We start from the raw sequence: 19,702 nt of genomic DNA, 5'->3' as shown, positions 1-19,702 counted from the left end.
CCCAATGGGACACGAAGACTGAATGCTCAACACTGTAGAAAACCACCACGAGGAAAGCCAGGAAAGAGCCGGTCAGCAATGTGCCCCGGGGCTGAGCTGAGGGTCATGCCCAAGGCCAGGGCTGGCAGCAAGCCTCCCCATCCACAAGGCTATGTTCACTTTGAACTAGGGGAAAACATTTTTCCTGGATCGTTGTGCTCAGCATTGACACAGCACAGAATGGGAGCCTTTTTTCAGGAGGGAAGAGCCTGGAAATTAGGAAATTTACCAATCTCAGAAGAGAATATGAGTCTTTCTCTCTCCTTTGCACTTGAGAGGGGGAGAACTCAGCCAAGGACTTACCTCAGGAGGGCCTGGCTGAAGGGCCCAGAAACCATCTTGGAATAAAAGACCGACTTCCACAAGAATTTAGAATTTCGTATCATATAGAAGTAGGGTTTTGTGTTTTTTCCAGTAATGGAGAAATAGCAATTCCCAAATAAACCAAGAGCAGAAAGATGATGGGGGGGGGGGGTGAGAGCTGACTTGGGGGACAGGAGCCAGACACCCTAGGCCAGGAGGTAGGGTCTCGTCTCCTCCTCTCCTGCCCGCTCATAAAGGAATCGCCCACCTGTTCCGAGGCCTCCCAGAAGAGGGGACGGGCCTGAAGCTGAAGGTGTGCGCACCCACCAGGCCCTGTGGTTTGTGAAGTGGCCTCTTCCTTGTTCTGGAAGACTTCACCTCTGAGCCCTGCGGGAAGGGGCTGAGACCTCCAGCCTCAACCAGCTGAAGAGGCTTGGCTACACACTGGGAGTGGAAGGTGGCCGCTCCAGGAACTTGCTGGGAAGCCCGACTAGGGGCTGAGTCTGTGGGGGCACCTGGGGACACCGTCCTGACCCTCTGTGGTTCTCACGGAGCTGAGCCTGTTGAATCTTGGGTGGGTGATGGGTGGCACCTCAGCAATTTCAGCAACAACACAGGAAGGGGCGGCCCTACCCCTTTCTCTGGACCCTTCCAGTTCAGCGCGGCCAGGCTGCTGGTCCTCGGCCTCCCCATCCCCTCCGGGAAGCCCCACTATGGGTTCCGGATTGCCTCGTGGTTCTTGGGCACCGCCACGAATCGCAGCTTCTTCATGACCGCCGGCCAGCCCAGCAGCTGCTGGTCCCACAGGTACTCCGGGGACAGCACCTTAGTGGGCTTGTGGTACAGCAGGTACTTGTTCAGGTGGCTCTCGTCGTGCCACACGGCCTCGATGCCATTGGCCTTGTCGGCCACCATGGCCTCGTGACAGGCTTTGGTGAGCCGCAGCACCTCGGCCACCGATCCCCCAAAGAAGGCCCCCATGTAGTAGAAGTCGCCCTCCCCCCAGGCGATGTAGGCCTGGGACTGGGGCCGGCGCTCATAGGTGAAGTCCTCGCGGCTGTTCTGGAAGAAGCCGGGGTGCAGGGTGCCGAAGAGCGAGGCCAGGATCTCCACGCCCACGTGGTCGCGGAACTTCATGTCCACGTCGGCGCACACCAGGTAATCCACCTCGCGCAGGAAGCGCTGCTCCGAGAAGCGGCTGATCGTGTCCATGCGGTGCATGGAGACGTCCTGCCAGCGCGTGTGGCTGTGCACGGTCAGGACCACCAGCCGCCGTCCGGCCCCCAGGGGCACCTGCGGCACGTCGGCCGGCCGGTCTGTGAACACGTAGTAAGTGACCTGGTGCCCCACCATAAAGTGCTGCTCCGCCGTCTCCAGGAACAGCTTCAGGAACACCACGTATCTGCGAAGCAGGACAGTGGGGCAGGGAGAGAAGTGGGTCCTGAGCCTGGGTCTGAATGCACGAGGCGCAGGGACGCAGGCTACCGCTGCAACCCGCGGCTCCTCCAGACTCCAAGAAGCAAAGCGGTCCTGGGCGATGAGCCACGAGCCACGAGCCATGAGGTGTGGGCCAGGCCTCACCTCACCCTCCTCTACCAGAGGTGGGCGGGGAGGGGGCCACAAGCACCCTGCTTTTGCAAGGAGAGCTGTAACTGAGGCCCTGAAGCCTGCTGTCCACAGCTAGCAGAGCTGGGCAGGGACTCACCTTCCCCGCTGGAGCTCGGGGCAAATCCACTATGGGTTTACCCTGTCACTGCTTCAGCAGCCACCTCTCCTGGAAAATCCTCTGAGGTCCCCCTTCCCATAGCAACCTCTCCTCATACAGCAACCATCTGTGGAGGACTGAGGTAAGAGGGTGGGGAAGGACCCCCTTCCCATAGCTACCCTCTGTGGGTCACCCCTCCCCTAGGAACCCCTCCAGGGTCCCCCTTCCCATAGCTACCCTCTGTGGGTCACCCCTCCCCTAGGGACCCCTCCAGGGTCCCCCTTCCCATAGCTACCCTCTGTGGGTCACCCCTCCCCTAGGGATCCCTCCAGGGTCCCCCTTCCCATAGCTACCCTCTGTGGGTCACCCCTCCCATAGGAACCCCTCCAGGGTCCCCCTTCCCATAGCTACCCTCTGTGGGTCACCCCTCCCATAGGAACCCCTCCAGGGTCCCCCTTCCCATAGCAGCCCCTCCCCTCTGCCACAGCCCACCCTTGCCTAGACAAGGGGAGCACTGGCCCCGGGCTCTCCTTTCCATTCTGTGGCAGAGCTGGTTGGGATCCTGAGGGTCTGGTCACCTGTGCCTCTCCAGTATGGCTCTCCCTGGGGCCCATCTTGGGAAAGAAGGGTCTCTATGCCCCAGCCCTTCCTCCCTAAGAAGCATGAGGGTGTCTTGTTCCAAGATCCCCCAAACTCCTCTGCCAGAGCAGGGATTCCTCGTAGGGTGGGCTGGGAGGGGAGACAGGCACCCCAGAAACAAGGGGCGCATATGGGTTTACCAAGGCCACAAAACTCAGACCCAAGGGAAGAGCTTATAGCCAGGTCATGTCATCTCCCAGCCCCGAAAGTTTTATCCAATGCCTCAGATGACTGGTGCCTTCCTGAGGTCCCCCAGGGCCACATGCCCAACATGGGGACAGGGATCTCCACTGTCTGACAAGTATGCCATCCCCTCCTCCCACCACACACGAGCATCTGCAGCAGGCAAGTGGATGCTTTACCTGTGCCTGCACCTCACTCCTCAGTGAGTCCCCCACAAGGGGACATACATGGCAGGACAGATGTGAGTCAGGCAGCTGCCAGGGTCTAAGTCCAAGCAGGCCACTGCAGGGCCAGTTCCCCAAGAGGGCGCAGGGGAGGCAGGCCTCCTTCCTGCAGGCACAGCACCTGCCACACAGGACGGGGACCACACTGCACACACACACGCATTGCGGTATTTTGTGCTGGGTGACCACCGTCATTTGTCCCAGGGCTGGAGCTGCAGGAATTCTCAGGCTGCCCCATGCTGTTCTTAATCCCTCACACAGGGCATCAAACCTCTCTCAAGTCTCACTTGGTGGAGGCGGCGCAAAGGCCTCAGGGCCATCTTGGGTCTCAGCCGGGCACGGCCTCCTTCCCACATGTGAGCAGAGCGTGCATGGACATCCCCAGGGCCTCCAGCTCCTGCCAGCCCTGCTCTCCACAGGTTGTCACAGGGAAAGGTGTGCCTGGGGCCTCGCTATCTCCTCTCAAGTCAACTCAATGCAGCATCCCGGGGTGCCACAGGTCTGCTGCCTCGCCCCCAGGGCCTGGGGTCACCTGACCCTTACTGTCCACCCCATCCTGCATCTGAGCACACAGCAATGGTCACAGCTAAGCTGGTGTCATGTTCTCCTGGTCCCAGAGGAGACAGATTACCCCTTACTGCCATCTCTGGGGGTGAGGGGGACCCATATGAAGCCTGTACTGAGGGGTGCCCCAGAGTGAAGGGAAAGAGGAAAGGGCAGCAGTTCAGAGCTGCCATCCCTGGGTGAGGCGCAGCCTGGGAGAGAGACAGAGTTGGGGTCATTCACCTGGTCAGCCCACCAGAGCTCAGGAAGTCTCTTGAGGGAATGAATGAACTTCAACACAGACCCTCCAGTCCCTGTGTCCCCAACACCAGGACACACCTTGCTGTCCCAAGCCTCTGCCCTCAGTCCTCTCTTACTTTTTGATGGCAAACACGGTGAGTCCAATGGTGGTGTTCTGAAGCCGGAATTGTTCATTCAGGATGTCGATGTTGAAGGTCCCCTCCCAGACGATGGGAGCCAGCCAAGGAGTCACTACTAGGACGTCTTTCCTACTGCATGGGGAGTGAGCCATGCACAATGTGTGAGTAGGGGGAGGGGGACCACACTTGCCTGCCACCCTCACCTCTCTGCCCTCAGCGTCCCCCAAGACCACCCTTCCAGAAGGACTTGGCATTTGCCAAGCAAGCAACCAGAGGCAAATCCAGACTCAAGCTGGGCCAGTCAGCAGCAGCTCTCATTGAAAGTCAGGCCCGGTGGCCACAAAAGAGCTGAGATTTGCAAGGGGAGGACTATCCCTCTCCCCTAGGGAGGAAGTACCCACAACCTCTGCAAATTCCTGGACGTGCAAAGGGACAGGAGAGAAGGAATGCAAATCAAAGAAACAGAAAAGAAGGACTGGGACATGGCTCAAGTGGTAGAACATCTGCCTAGCAAGCAGGAGGCCTTGAGTTCAAACCCCAGTACTGCCAAACAAAAACCAAAACAAAACAAAAAAACAGGAAAGAGAAATAGAGTATGAGGTGGGTCTTCTGGTTCAGACAAACCTAGGAGGAAAAGGTGGCAAAGCAAGCCCAAACTGCGATTTAAAGCAAGAAGTTTTTTTTTTCTTGCAGTGCTGGGCTTGAACCCAGGGCCTCGCACATGCTAGCCAAGCCTCTGCCACGAAGCTGTGTCCTCAGAGCAGGGAAGCTGTCTCTTAGTATCTGTACAGATGCTCCTGGTACCACTTTACATTTCAGTAAATTTACTCACATGGGTGATAGCACCTTTGGCTGGAGATAAACCATCCTGCAAAAACAAACACATCACAAGTCTGCATGAAAGTCACTCGGATGCTGTCACAGAGGCTCTGGAGTCTGGGGAACAACCCTGCGCAGGCTGCTCAGACCTCAGCCTATCACCCATGATCTGGGAACAGTCTGATTCAGTATTTATAAGTGGAGAGGAACCAAGTGACCTCGGGACTCCCCTGCTTAAGGCTGAGAGAGACCTAAGAACTCCTTTAGTACACGATGGGCAGAGGGGGCTGAATGGTCTCTGTCCCTGGTAACTCCCAGGAAAAGGTCATTAGATACTCAGACCCTCCCACCTGAGTCTGAGGCTGGCTGGTGGCACCCAGAGCCCAGGCTCCCTGTCTCCATGACAGGGCATGGAGCCCCAGAGGCAGCCCCCATGGTGACAAAAAATGCTGTCCATGCAAAACCTGTGACAATGTGTGAGCAGTGGACTGTCCTCTCCTCCCCTCCCCCACAAAAGATGTAGAGCCCCAAGAGACAAGCACCAGACATGGCAGTAATCTGCATTTCCTGTGATGGCTTTCAGAAGGAGGAAGTCAGCCGAGTGATTTAAGATAGTCACAAAAGGCCAAATCCTGTAGGAGTCCATCACAGGAGGTGCTACTGTCCAGAGGTCACACTCACAGAGACAGCACCAAGATGGGAGGTGGGTGTCAGGGCCCAGGGCAGGGGATGGGGGATGTGTTTCATGGAGACGGTTTCCACTTTGCAAAATGTAAAGTTCTGATGGTGGATGGTAGAGATGGTCACAGTGCGAATGTGCTCTTAAAATGGTGAGATGCTAATTTCATGTTTTGTGTATTTTGCCACAATTTAAAAAAAATAAAAGGAGAGGGGCCAGTTCTGCCTGGACTGCTTGAAACGTCTCCCAGGAAACTGTCCGAGTCCCAGCCAGGCATGTCAGCCTGGTCATCCTCTTTAAAAGCCAGATGACCTGCAGTTGGGCCAAATGAAGCACCAGCTCCCTGTGGTCTCTCAGTGGCTGAAGGATGAGCCAAAGCCAGAGCAGAGATCTGGGAGAAGTCACACTCTCCAGCTCAGGCAGAGGAGATGGGCTGCCCCAGCTCCCACACCTCTGTCTGCATGCACAACTCTGTCCAGGTGCACACATCCCGGGGCAGAGGACACCAGGAGACATTATACCTGGACAAGGTTACAACTTGCCAGCGGTCCAGCTTCCCCACAGCCATGCTGCAGAAGAAAACAGGAATCGGGTCTACACCAGGAGCAGAATTTAGGGCACGAGTGCATGGAACCTAGCTGGGGCCAGGTGAAAGAGGTGCAGTGGAGGGGGAGCTTTCACCAGAAACATGAGAGATCTCCAAGGGATGCACGCAGCTGGGCCCAGACAGGGACAGTCATCAAGAACATGAATGTTTGGCCAATGTGGTTGTGCACGCCTGTGATCCCAGCTATTTGGGAGGTGGCGGTTGAGGAATCAAGATCCCCGGCTAGCCCGGGCAAAAGCGGGAGACCTTACCTGAAAACCAAACTAAAAGCAAAGGGACTGGGGTGTGGCCCCCCGTGCCACCAAAACCCAAAAATGAAAGGGACTTTTCCATCACAAGGAGCAGTGCACACTGACCCGAGTGGGGATCAGCGGAACAAAGGCCTGAGTCTGGACTGCAGGGCAGGCACTGGAGCTCACGGGGACAGGGGGCATGGCAGGACAGGGTTCGAGAGGCTGGCCAGCAGGCTGGATCAGACCAGAGGGTCTCCTACCTTATATTCCTGAAGGACCACTAGCTGCTGTGAGGAGAGAGGGGTCGGGGCAGCAGAGGAGACAGGTAGACAAGCATGAGGATGTGGAAGGTGAGGTCAGCCTTGGCCACAGGGAGGCTGTGAAGGCAGGGAGAAGCCCAGGATTTGGAGACATTGACAGGCAGAATGACAGGATGTGGGGTCCATCCTATGTAGGGGTGAGGCAGGTCTCTAACTTGGGCAGGAGGGTAGAAAACAAAGCCATGCACTGAACAGGCTGCTCAGGTGGAGGGGCACTTGGAGGGCGCAGAGGCCATCCTTGGAACCTCCATGGCTGGAGGTCAGATGGGAGGCTGAGGCTGAAGCCAGAGATGTGGAGGCAGAAGTGTCCAGTGACCCTTCAAGGTAACAGGGTGGGGTGGTCAGGCTGCTCTGGGCAGTAGAAGAGACCCAGATGGAGGGCACAGGGCAATCCAGCGGAGGAAGCCCATGGCCCTTCCTCTCCCTCACCTGGGCTCAGCTCCCAGGTCTTCCAGCGTCTGGCTGCTGGGGCTCATGAATCTGTAGCTGCAGGAAGGAAGTGTGCCTTATTCAGCCACTTGAGACACAGACCTGAGACCTGCTGTCCATCCCACCCTCCTAAAAGCACAGCTGGAGTCAGTGCAGTCAGCACAGAACTTCCTAGTGACAGGCAAGGTCTTGTGACAGGGCTGGGCAGGCTCTCAGCAAAGCCCAGGCCACTTGCCACATCCCACACTAGGAGGTCAGCAGTAGGAAGGAACCTGGGGACAGGGACTGTGTCTGGACAATGGCAGCAGCTGCAGAAGTTCCACAGAGACAGGTCCCTGCAGCCTGAGGCCACCCTGGGGAGTGGTTCCTGGCTATCCACTGATGCCCCAGTACAGCTGGTGGTGCCTTTGCTTGCTAAGGTTCAAGGGCCTTCTGTATCTGGAAGGGACTGCAGCTTGGCCCCAGGCTCACCTGCCTCACCTTCCCCAGCCCCAGCCGTGCAGCTGCAGGTAAACAACTCAGCCTCCCAGCCCCAGACCCTCCAAGAAATGGGAGATGATCCCCCAGGGGAAGACAAGCACCCCCACAGGAAACGAGCATCCCTAGGGAAAGATGACCCCCACCCCCGCCAAGGGAAGACAAACACCCCCAGGGGAAGATGAACAGCCCCAGGTGAGGCATAACTAAGGGGCAAGCAGAGGCTGGACACTCCATCCAGCCTAAGCTGAGCTGAGTATGACAACTGTCACACTAGGGAGTGGGGACAGCTAGGGATCTCCACAAGTGTCTGATGGGCTGCTCCTCCGAGCCTGGTTTCTTACCAAAAGAAGACCAAGATAAGAATTGCTAGCGGAAGGGTTCCACGATGAAGCAAGGAGCATTTCAGTTTTCCTGGAAACAGCAGTGGAAATCCAATCACTCTCTCCTTCTTCGCCCACCCCCTTACCAGTCTCTTCCCGAGATTCAGACATCAGGTCCTCCGTGTTGGGGACAGTGCAGGGCATGTATGCAAGGCGTCCCCAAACCCAGCTCAATCTCAGTTCCCTCTGCTTACTCAGAGAAGGAGAAGGCAATTGATCCCTTGCTCAGTTTCAGGGTCACCTTGGGCCCCCCACTGCCTCGTGCCACTAAGCACCTCCTTCCCGTGGGACACAGAAAAGAACACTGTGAGGTCACTGCAGGCCTCCATCAGGGGAGGCCAGGACCAGCTTCCTCCAAGTACCCCCTGCCCCATGTGTGCTCGTGTCCACGGAGCAACTGGGCCTTGAGCATGCTACACAAGTGCCATATCACCGCGCCACACCCCAGCCCTCAGTTTAGTTTAAATTTATCAAAGTCCTGATTCTCACAGCTAAGAGTAAGAACCCCTCTTCTTTCCCCAAATCCCCTTCCTGTTCATAGTGCTGCTCTGCATTTGCCTCCACCTTTCCAAACCCTCTGGCCATGGAACAAGTGATACGAAGGGACATTTGAACCCTGAGTCTTGAATGTGTTTTTGCCATTTTGGCAGATGGTAGATAGCTAAGTGGAAAGAATCCTCTTTCAGTTTTGAAGAAATTGTTCCATAAAAAATTACTTTGAAAATCAGGTTTGTGGAGGGGCAGGTATTGGGGCTTGAACTCAGGGCCTTCACCTTGAACCACTCCACCAGCCCTGTTTTCTTGTGATGGTTTTTTCGAGATAGGGTCTCATGAACTATTTGCCCAGGCTGGCTTCAAACAGAGATCCTCCTGATCTCTGCCTCCTGAGTAGCTAGGGTTACAGGCATGAGCCACCAGTGTCCAGCTAAAATCAGCTTCTCTGAGGTGTAATTTACACCATGAGAATGTACACATTTTAGGTACAGAGCTGGAACAGGGAGCCACCACCCCAGCAGGATGTGCACTCCGCCTAGGTGGAGTCCTGCCATACACATTCCTTCGTGTCTGGCTGCTTTCACACGGCACAATGCTTTGAGGGTTCACCTGTGCTGTCACTGCTGGCTAGAACTCCCTGCAATATGCTGCAGCTTGGTTGTCACCTGCCAACAGGTTTTGTTGTGGCTTTCCTGTCTGGGGCACTGCTAACAAAGCTTCCAGAAGCATTCACATGCAATACAGATGCAGGCATTTGCATTTCTCCTAAAGACTAAGGAGTGAAAGGCAGGTCATTTGTCAGCTATATGTTTATCTTCACAAGAAACTGCCAGCTTGTCCGTGTGGTCAGGGATTGTCCCATTGTCACCAGCTCACATGACAAGTCCTGCTGCTCCTTGTTCTCGCCCACACTTGGTCATCCCTTTTCAGGTCGGCCATTCCAGAGGGTGTGCAGTGGGTCACTGTGGCCCACCACCTTTTCGTCTGTTTGTTGGTCATCTGTTTCTCAGAAGTATTTGTTCACTTTTTTCGCTCATTTTAATCGAGTCTCTTCATCTTTATTTTGGGTTGTTTCTCTTTTTATTCTTGAGCAGTAGGGTTTTATTGCATGCTCTGGATGTTAAGTCCTTTGTCAGCGATATGCACCACATACGCTTTCTTGGACTGTGGCTTGTCTATTCATATTTCCTTCATTTCATCCTTCAAAGAGGTTTTAATTTTGAAAGTTTATCTTTCTCATGATTTGAACATTTTGTCTCATGTAGTAAAGCCCTGCCTCCCCAAGTTCCTAAGAATTTTCTCCAGAAACATCAAAAGGTGTTGTGTCTGTTGTAAAGGACGAGGTTCTTTTCTCAACACCACACTGTTCAGCCATTTGGGTTGAAAACGCACTCCTTCTCCCATCACATCACTTTATGGGAAATATGTGTGGGTTTCTTTCTGGACTGTCTTCTATCCACTGACTGACTTCGTCCTAGCACCAACCTGCACTGTGTCTATAGCTGTGAAACACACCCTGGAATCAGCCCAGGCAAGGCCTCCAGCTATTTTTCTTTTTCAAAATTGTCTTGGCTATTCTGGGACCTCTGAATTCCCATATTCATTCTAGAGTCAGTGCGTCGATGTTTATAAAAACTCCTTCTGGAGGTTTGATTGGGATTATGTAGACTCTAAGGATTAATTCTGACTCTTTCAGTCCATGGACATGGTATATCTCTCCAATCTTATGTGTCCTTTAGGCTCTGTCAGCAGTGTTCTGTCCTCTTAATTGTATAGGCACCGATCCTAATTTGGTAGACTCATCCCTAAGTAGTTCACGTTTTCTGATGCTACTACAAATTATGTTTTTTTTTTATTTCAATGTTCAATTGATGGCTGTAAGCATTACAGAAAAAAAAAAACCTGACTTATATATTGACTTTGCATCCTGAGATCTTGCTAAGCTTAGACGCAGGGTTTATAACACACACACGCACACACAAAATTTTTATGATAATAAAGGTACAAAGAAGCAAGGAAGAAATGAAGCTTACTATAGCTAAGAAATGTTGCCAGACAATAACTAAAATATACAGGAAGAAATTTTTAAAAGTAAATGGTAAATACACAGTTTAGTATAAAAGACTTGAAAGTATTTTTCTCCTTACTTAATTTAAAAGAAGTAAGACTGTGTAAAGCAGTAGTGACAGCACAGGGTAATATACAGATGGACATTTAGACAGTGACACCACATACCCGAGAGGGAGGAGATGGATCTACCCTGAGCAGTTTCCGTGACTCAGTAATAGTAACACCTTCACATTACTTGAATGAAGGCAGAAGTAATCTGAAGTAGATCTGATAAATTAAAATGCATATTGCAATCCCTCAACCAATCTCTTATAAAAAACCTTAAAACATAACTTTTAAAGAGCAATGGAATAAAAACAGTACATCAGAAAATACCTATTTAATACCAAAGAAGGCAATAAAAGATTACAAAAGAACAGAAAACCCTGACATGTAGAAAACAAATTGCTAATGAGAGCTGGAAATCCAACCACGGCAGTGACTACACTGCAGATGAAGAGACGGTCTCGTTAAAAGGCAGAGACCTGGGTTGGGGCTGAGCTCAGAGGCAGAGCACTTGCCTAGCAAGCATGAAGCCCTGGGTTTGGTCTTCAGCACCAGAAAAAGGCAGCAGAGATTGCCAGGATGGATTTTAAAAAAATACAAGCATCAACTATATGGTGTGTACAAGAGACACACTTTAGAACCAAGACACAAATAGGACCAAAGCAAAGCAGTAGTAAGAGGTTTGCCAAACAATAACCAAAACAACATCAGGCAAAATGTACTTTGAGGCCAAAAAATGTTACTAGACACAAAGAAAACGTTTTACAATGGTATCAAGTCGCTACACCAGCAAGATACAAGCGTAAATATAAATCCACCTAGGGAGCAAAAAGTGACAAACTGAGTGAAGGAACAGTCACGTCAACATTAGCTGCTAGAGACTCCCCCCACTCTCAGTCACAGACAGAACAGATAAAGATGAAATCATTGTGTAAAGATTTTACATCACATAAAACAACCCAACCTCACGGATATTCACTCAACACTCCACCCAACAAGAGCCAAAGCCACGGTCTTCTCACGTGTCCAGGGACGTCCTCGAGACAGGCAATGTACCACAAGCAAGTCCTGATAAACTCAGAAGGATGCACATCATCAAGTTTGCTCTCTAACTCAACGGGATGAAATTAGAAATCAAAGCAAAAACCTGGCAAGTCCACAAACACAAGGAAAAGTGAAAACACACTTCTAACAACCAGTGGATCAAAAAGGAAAGTCAAAGATGTTCTGAGCTGAGCAACAGTGAAAACACAATGTCCCAGCATTCACAAGATGCAACCAAAGTGTGTTGAGGGGAAATTTGCAGCTGCAATGCCTACAGTAAAGGAAAATCTCAAAGCAATAGCTGAGTTTTCATCCTAAGTAATTACAAAAAGAAAATTAAATCCAAAGTGAGTAGAAAGAGTAAACCACAAAGATTAGAGTGGAAACCAATGAAACAGAAAACAGAAAAGAAAGACAAAATCAAAGAAACCACATGTCAATACTCGGAAAAGATCAACACAATTGGCAAATTCTGATGAGACTGAAACAAATAACTAAAATCAGAATAAAGAGAAGACACCAGCACCAATCTTACAGAAGTTAAAAAGATTTTAAGGAAAAATGATCAGAAACTACTTGCCAACAAATCACACAATTTAGATGTCAGGCACAGATTCTTAGAAAGACATAGAAAAGTCTTAGAAGAAAACCTAAGACTCAATCTTTGTGACACTGGATTAAACACATTCTAAGATCTGACCCTAATTCATAATCAATGAGGAAAAATGATAAACTGGAATTTAAAAGTGGAAACTTCTGTGCACAAAAACACCAGTAAGTGACAAGACATGCTACAGGAGAGACTATCTGCAATACACCTGACAGCACACATCTGATGTGTGCACTGAGAATATATAAAGAACTCCCAAAAGGCAAAGTTTTAACAGGCATTTCACCAAGGAAGACACATATGGCTAAGAAGCAAATGACGGATGTCACCATCATGTCACTGAGCGCATGGGAATCCAAACATGATGTGCCCACAGGTTGGCTGCACCATGCACCGTGCAGACGTGGAGAAACGGGAACCCTCAACACTGCCGATGGGGGTGGAAAACAGTTTATTAGTTCCTTAAAATGTTAAAGCTGATTTACCGTATGACCCAGCAATTCCACTGCGGGGAGTCTACCCGAGAGAAATAAAAACACATGTCAACAGGAAGCCTTTCACAAAAGTGTTCACGGCAGAGTTGTTCCAAGTAGCTAAAGTGTGCCAACAACCCCAAAGTCTATCAGCAGACACCTGGGTGAGCACAACGAAGCATCATCCAGCAATAAAGATGAATGAAATGCAGACACCTGCTTCAATGTGGACAGACCTCTTAAACATTGCCCTAAGTGAAGAGAGTCAGCTGCAAAAAGGACTTCATTTATATGAATCATCCAGAAAAAAGCAAAGCTACAGAGCACAGGAAGGGATGGAGAGTGAACGCTAGTGAACACAAGGGAAGTCATCTGGTGGGGGAGGTGATGGAAAAGCTCTAAGACTGATTTCACATCTCTGGAAATTGACCAAAAATAACTGCACATTGCATTTAAGACAAGTGAATGTCTTGCAATTACACCTCAATAAAGCCACTTTAAAAAAGTGCCCGTGAGCACAGATCATTGGTCCCAAGACAAAGGAAGAGATGCCAGGTGCCTTCAGAGCAGACTCAACAGCTGGTTTTCTGAAGTTACACACAAATTCCAAGTAAGATGTTTGACCTTTTCTTGCCACTGGTGAGACCATATGATATGGAGAGCCAGACCTGTCGTGCAGCCCTTTGCCAGAAATCCTGGTGGGCGGGCCATGCCCAGCTTACCATCTACCAACTGTGTCCTGTTCCACTTCCAAGGTTGCCTGGGTTCTCTTCCTGACCCTCAGGAGCCATGGCCTTTGCCTCAGCACCTGCCCTCCTTGGCAGCCCCACTGACTTCTGGGGCAGGGTCTCCTTTTGGGGCACACTCATTCCCCAGATGTGCATACATGGGCCCCCTCATTTGTGTCCTCACCTGGAAGTTCTCCTTCCTAGCACCAGGCTGACTGAAGCTTACCAGGTGTTCTAGGAGCATTTGCTGGCTGAATAAACGGATGGATGAGTGTGGGTAACCTGAGAAGAAGGGACACTAGTTTGCCAGGTTTCTCAAAAGACCGGAACTTCTAGCTCAAATGACAATGAGTCAGCCCAATTCAGGAAAAAGCAATAGGACACTCAGTGACATGTGACTAGTAAAATCCCTCCAAACTCACTGCTTCCAGATATATTGTGACAGGCAGGCCAGTTTGATCCATGCAATTTGACTCAGTAAACACTCCTGGAATTAATACTTTACCAACAACAGACTGATGCTGTAGACGCAAAGGGTGAGAGGACACCATGGGAACCGCTGCAGAGAACTCTGTAGAAAATTGTTGTAACACTGCCAATTTACAAAGGGAGAGATTCATGTGTAAAAAAACAACAAAAAAATAACTCAGTTATCCTGAATTCCTTAATCTTCAGAATAACTGGGCCAGACCCTGTCCTGGACCTCAGGGGTATGGCCATCTGCTCTGAGTCCCTGGTCCTCTAAGGGTGCAGAGCAGGTAAAATGACTAGTCTCCCACGTGAGGACAGCTATCTAAATAGAGTCCATGAGAGCGAGGGACTCTGGGAGCCATAGAAGTGTTATCTTGATGGGTGACTGGTTAATGTTTGCATGTGGCAACAGTTATCAAATTGTACACTTCAGTTGGGCACTGGTCGCTCACTAGGACTTGGGAGGCTGAAATTGGGAGGATGTCAGTTTGAAACCAGCTCAGGTGAACAGCTGGCAAGACCCCATCTCCAAAATAACCAGAGCAAAATGGACTGGCAATGTGGCTCAAGTGGTAGAGCAGGAAGGGAAGGAGGCAGGAGGGAAGGAGAGAAAGAGAAAGGGAGAGAGGGAGGCAGGGGAGGGAGGGAGGAGAAAGGAAGGCCACAGAGGAACAAGGAAGAACCAGGAGGGATTAGCAATGGAGAGAGGCAGGCCTTGATGGAAGAATCTCTCCAAACTGTCATTCTGTGACTCGGTAAGGACAATCACCTCCCAGGGCTTTTCTGAGAGCACAGTGGCCCTGACCACAGCCCCTGCTCAGAGTAAACACTAACCAAAGGTGGCAGTTGTTGATGACAGGGACTCACAACTCTTTTCTGAGCTTTTCCCAGTTCCTACTCAGGACAGCCAGGTAGGCCCGTGTCCCCGACCAATCAAGCCCAATTTCATCCCCTTCCTGGTTGCAACCCAAACATGCCTCTCCCCAAACCTGACTATATACTTCAGTGCTCTAAGTCAGGAAAATGTGCAGGCCTGGGCGCTGGGCCCTGGGTCTCATCCGTTTCTCGACCCGGCTCACACACCTGCATCGGTCACCCACGTCTCCACGTCCCCCTGATCGGCTCTTCGTCCTCGGTGCTTGGGGCGCAGTGCCCGCTTCCCACGGCGCGGTGGGCAGCACCTGAGCTTTCGGGGTCCGCCGAGGCAGCACTGTCCCGCGCTGGACACCCAGGGACTCCACTGCCGGTCCCCGGAGGTCCAGCTGGGAGCTCCCGTCCTGTTCGGGGTCGGAAGTGGGGGGGGCCACCAGACTTAACCACGGCCCTGCGTGCTGGGCCCGAGGCCGAGGGTCTCAGGCCCCTCGGACCGCTCCGAGCGCCCTCCGTTTCCCAGCCGCGCCGCGGGCCGCGGCCGCACTCACTTGCCAGTGTGCGCAGGTCGGCCATGGCTCAGCGCCTCCACTTGCCGCCACCTGTCGCCTCCCTCCGCCACCTTCCGCCTCCCTCCGCCAGGAGCCTCCGGGGGCGGGGTGTCCCCGAGGCGTTCACATCTCGCCTGAAGCGCCCGCCGCTACGACCCCAGGCCAGAGCCCGCGAGGGAACAGGGGGCGCTGAGCCAGTCCGGGAGGTGGAGGACGGAGGTGGGGTGCTCGGGGACCCCAAGGCCCGGCTAGGACGCGTGGGGCCCGCCTCCGAGAGTAGCGACCAAGACCCACCGGTCCTGGGAGCCGCGCCCTCTCCCGCACCCTGACGCCCGACCTCGCCCTGACGCCCCGCCCCCCAGCACGCGCACCCTGACGCCCCGCCCTCACCCTGGCGTCCCGTCCTCACCCTGACGCCCCGCCCTCGCCCTGACGTCCCGCCCTCGTCCTGACGCCCCGCCCTCGCCCTGACGCCCCGCCCCGCCCTCGCCCTGACGCCCCGCCCTCACCCTGACGCCCCACCCTCGTCCTGACGCCCCGCCCTCGCCCTGACGCCCCGCCCTCACCCTGACGCCCCGCCCTCGTCCTGACGCCCCGCCCTCACTGCTTATTCAAAATTTTAAAAACCCAAATCATAAGTAAATAAACCAGAATAAAATGTTACTTAAATGTTACTGGGGTTTGAACTCAGGCCCTCACACTTGATAGGCAAGTGTTCTACCGCTTGAGCCAAGCCCCCCAGATACTTTTTAAATCTTGAGGGAGAGGAAAGCCCTTTCAAGTTTGACAAAAGATTTTAAAGAAACAGGCGTGGTGGTGCACACCCGTAATCCCAGCTACTCTGGAAGTTGCGTTAGGAAGGCTGAGTAAGACCCTATCTCAAAAACAAGGCCAGCTGCCAGTGGCTCATATTTGTAGTCCTAACTTCGGAGGCTGAGATTGGGAGGATCTCAGTTTGAGACTAATCGGGGCAAGTAGTTCACAAGACCCCATCTCCAAAATAACCAGAGCAAAATGGACTGAAGGTGTGATTCAAGAAGCAGAGCATCTGCTTTGCAAGCAGGAAACCCTGACTTCAAACCCTAGTCCTACCAGAAAAAAGGCTGGGGGCATAGCTCAAGTGGGAGAGCACCCGCTAAGCACAAGGTACTGGATTTGATCCCCGTGCCAAAAGAAACATCCAGAGTACTTCTAAGAATGAATACTCAGCACTGACACCGATGTTCACAGCCCTAAATCCCACTCGCTAGACACTAGAACTTTCACCCTTTCTCCTGGCTGTCTAGGGTTTATACCCATGTTTCATGAGGTTAGTGATTGAATAACTTTTCACACATTTCATTTTGCACCCACTGCTCACCAATTCATCCCAAAACTCACCTGTGGAAGTGTAAATTTCCCCTAATCTGATCAAACCCAGCAGGAAAAATGGAAACATTGTTTTGTGAAGACGTCCCTCTGGAACCTTCTGTTCCCTGCTCTAGGCATTTCTCGCCATCAGCCTGGGACCCCTGTGTCTCTCCTGACTGGTCCTCTCTCCTGGACCCAGGGAGAATGGATATGGTGATTCCTTTTGGCTGCCCAGCTGCTGAACTCCGTTCCCACGCGCAGGGAAGTCCTCACTTAGGACGCAGACCGCTGCCAGTTACAAAAGCTGCAAAGTGAGACAGCTCCCCACCTCCCAGGCAGGTGGTGTAGACTCAGAACTCAGAGGACCCCAGTCGCGAGCGTCTGTTCCAGGTGTGGCATCAGCCGGCCTCTAGACCAAAGCTAATCGAAGGCGACAGTGTGCACTTTGCTCTGCTTTTGGTCTTCGTTCACTGGGAATGGCTAGTGCTTCCCATGAAGCCTGATGCGTGCGTGGTACTGGAGTGGCTCGGTTCTCCTCAGAGCAGCTGAGCCAAGACGCAGAGTTTCCTCCTGAGCCCAAGTGTACAGTGCCAGCCTTGGCTGGAAGGACTTTCGATGGCACCTGGGCCTGGGCTCCTCCACGCTGGCACCTGGCTCCTCTAGAAGAGCCAGGCTGAGCTCTGGTCACCACAGCCATGTTCCATCAGGAGGAGGAAGAGCCAGAGAAGGGACCTCCCCGACTTAAGAAAATGCTCCAGAAGTCACGTTTCTGCTGGCAGCCAATTCACCAACTTGGTTACATGGCTGCACCTAGTTAGCTACAGGGAAGGCTACGAAATGTAGATGGCACCCAGCTAAAAACCAAGGGGTTGTCACCAAGGAGGGAGAGAACACAGGTCAGCTAAAACTGAGGGGTTGTCACCAGGGAGGGAGAGAACAGGGGCTCAGCTGGCAGCCGCTGACACCCCTCCCATTCCTGTTTCCTTATATTTCTTTTTTAACCAAGATCGGAAGTTAAGTTTAATCAAAGCCTTTCCAGCATTGAGGAGCTGATTGTAAGTTTTGGGGTTCTGTCTGTTCATACCGTGAACTAAACAGCTCCTGTGTTGAGCACCCCTGCCTTTCTGCAGTGAATCCGGTTGCCCACACATCACTCTTCTGACGGGCTCCTGCGTTTGGTTGGTGACAATTCATCCTAGACTTTTGTCCTCCGGTCATAGTGCTGTTGGCGTGTTTTTCTCTTTTGTGCTGTCTTTGTTGTCAATATTATGCTCCACTGGTGAAAATAATTTAGAAGCAATATTTCTTTTTCTACTTCTTGAACAGCTTAATTAGCAGTTAAATTCTTCTGCTTTTTAAGCTTTGGGTAGAATTCTGTGACCATTCTGCACGTGGTGTTTTTTCTTTTGAGGGGAAGATAACTTGTTGGAAAAAAATTTAAAAAGAATCAATGTTTTAACCTAATCTCTTCCGGAATCATTTTTGTACAAGAAAAAAAATACAAAAAAAATTTTTCCCATGAAAATGATCTATTTTGTTCAGATTTTCAGTTGCATTTGCATAGGACAGAGCAAAACCAAAGCATGCTTTTAACAATTCTATATTTCCTCAGTTATTTTCTCATATGCTTTGATATCTTTTCTTTTCTCATTCCTTTTTTCTTCTCCATTTACTAACATTATTTTTTTGTGGGAGGTTTGAACTCAGGGCTTATGCTTGCAAAGCAGGTGCTCTACCATTTGAACCACACCTCCAGTCCATCTTTCTCTGGTTATTCTTGAGATGGTGTCTGTGAGAGATACGCTCACCTGTCCAAACTCAAAGAATGGACTCAGAGACACGTGAAACACAGCAGAAGCTGGACTTTAAGGGTGCTCTTGCAAGATCGGGCGTGGAGCAAACCTGGCACACGCAGAGCAGTTACAAAAGCATTTTATAGCTAGTGCGCAGGGCGGGTCCCCCCCACCCCCAATTCCTCATTGGTTGTGTACTATGGAGTTTACATTCCCTGCTCCCACCCCCACGCCACCTAATTTCTATTGGTTTATTTTAAAATATGCCTCTCTTGGGATTGGTCAAATTTTAGAAGTGCTATCTGCCTCCTCCTGTAGCAGGAAGGTCTGTCTGTGATATGTGCCTTCTGGCATGTACATAGTTTTTACCTATTTTCTCATGAGTTACCCCTCACAGTTTAAGGTCCCCTATCAGTTGCCCTCCCCCAGCTGATACACAAGCAAGGCTAGGGTTAAATGCCTCGCCTTGAAAATGGACCACCACTGACTTTATTTCTAACAAGGGTCTCATGAACTGTTTGCCCAGGCTGGCCTCAAACCACAATCCTCCTGACTTTAGCCTCTCAAGTACCTGGGGTTACAGGCATGAGCCACTGGCACCTGGCTACTAACCTTATTTCTAATTTTTATCTACTTTTGTCTTTACAAAGCCATTTTTCCTTTATTTTGTCATCCTTTTCCTTACATCTTGAATTGGATATTTAATTTACTTAGTTTCATTTCTGATGTTTTGACTTCTGGACCTCGCCGTGGAAGAACATCCCTCCCTGCAAGAGTTAGCTGGTTCCTGGAGATGGTAAGCAACCTGTACTTTTCACATGCAAATCAGCCATTCCAAGGCCACACTTGAACCACCCCTTTTGGGGGGCTGTTACACTTTGAGCCCCTGACTACTGCCCTGATCTCCCCAGGCCAGACAATTGGGAACAGCCCCAGTGGCCCAGACCATGGTGACGTTTTTCAGGTTACCCTGCCTTGCTTGTTCAGTCCTTCCCATGGAAACCTGCCACCAGTGTCTCCCTTCTGTCTTTCTCCCGACCATGTGGCCCTGCATGTTGTGGGTGCCTCTCCTCTTGGGCACTTTGAGTGACAAACTGTCTTTTTGATGGATCAGCTCCTGACCTGTTGGCCTTACTGAACCTCCAATATTTGATAAACAAGTGGTGTCTAAAGAGACAAGCAGACTGTGCAGGAAGCTCCAGGATTGAGGGGGTGTCAGGGGAGCAGGGGAAGTGTGGA

At 51.6% G+C, this 19,702-nt stretch overlaps 1 protein-coding gene across 12 annotated transcripts; it reads right to left on the bottom strand.

The window, feature by feature from the left end:
* Positions 1-407: 407 nt before the first annotated feature.
* Abo (ABO, alpha 1-3-N-acetylgalactosaminyltransferase and alpha 1-3-galactosyltransferase) lies at positions 408-17,845 on the bottom strand. 12 transcript variants are annotated; one of them, XM_074052902.1, is made up of 8 exons: positions 15,321-15,468; positions 14,983-15,176; positions 13,934-14,020; positions 7,925-7,994; positions 7,104-7,160; positions 4,849-4,884; positions 4,014-4,148; positions 408-1,744 (listed from the first exon to the last, which is right to left on the bottom strand). In XM_074052902.1, exons 3-8 carry the CDS (start codon positions 13,977-13,979, stop codon positions 1,054-1,056), a joined length of 1,035 nt encoding a protein of 344 aa, XP_073909003.1. In that variant the 5' UTR covers positions 13,980-14,020; positions 14,983-15,176; positions 15,321-15,468; the 3' UTR covers positions 408-1,053. The 12 variants fall into 12 exon arrangements, with proteins under 12 accessions (XP_073909003.1, XP_073909004.1, XP_073908994.1 ...); XM_074052903.1 differs by lacking the exon at positions 13,934-14,020; XM_074052893.1 differs by lacking the exons at positions 13,934-14,020; positions 14,983-15,176; positions 15,321-15,468 and adding an exon at positions 16,701-17,845.
* Positions 17,846-19,702: the final 1,857 nt, after the last annotated feature.

The sequence above is a fragment of the Castor canadensis genome, chromosome 13 (assembly GCF_047511655.1).
Source record: "Castor canadensis chromosome 13, mCasCan1.hap1v2, whole genome shotgun sequence".
NCBI lineage: Eukaryota > Metazoa > Chordata > Mammalia > Rodentia > Castoridae > Castor > Castor canadensis.
Note: the sequence above shows the minus strand (reverse complement) of the source record. Positions and strands in the feature narration are given on the sequence as shown.

Coding starts and splice junctions, on each gene's coding strand:
- Abo (XM_074052892.1), bottom strand. CDS start 14,048: ATGAATCTCTCCCTTTGTAAATTGGCAGTGTTACAACAATTTTCTACA. Junction 7,995..13,933: donor ACAGCATCAGTCTGTTGTTG/GTAAAGTATTAA, acceptor TGCTGTTTCCAG/GAAAACTGAAATGCTCCTTG. Junction 4,149..4,848: donor CCAAAGGTGCTATCACCCAT/GTGAGTAAATTT, acceptor CTCCCCATGCAG/TAGGAAAGACGTCCTAGTAG.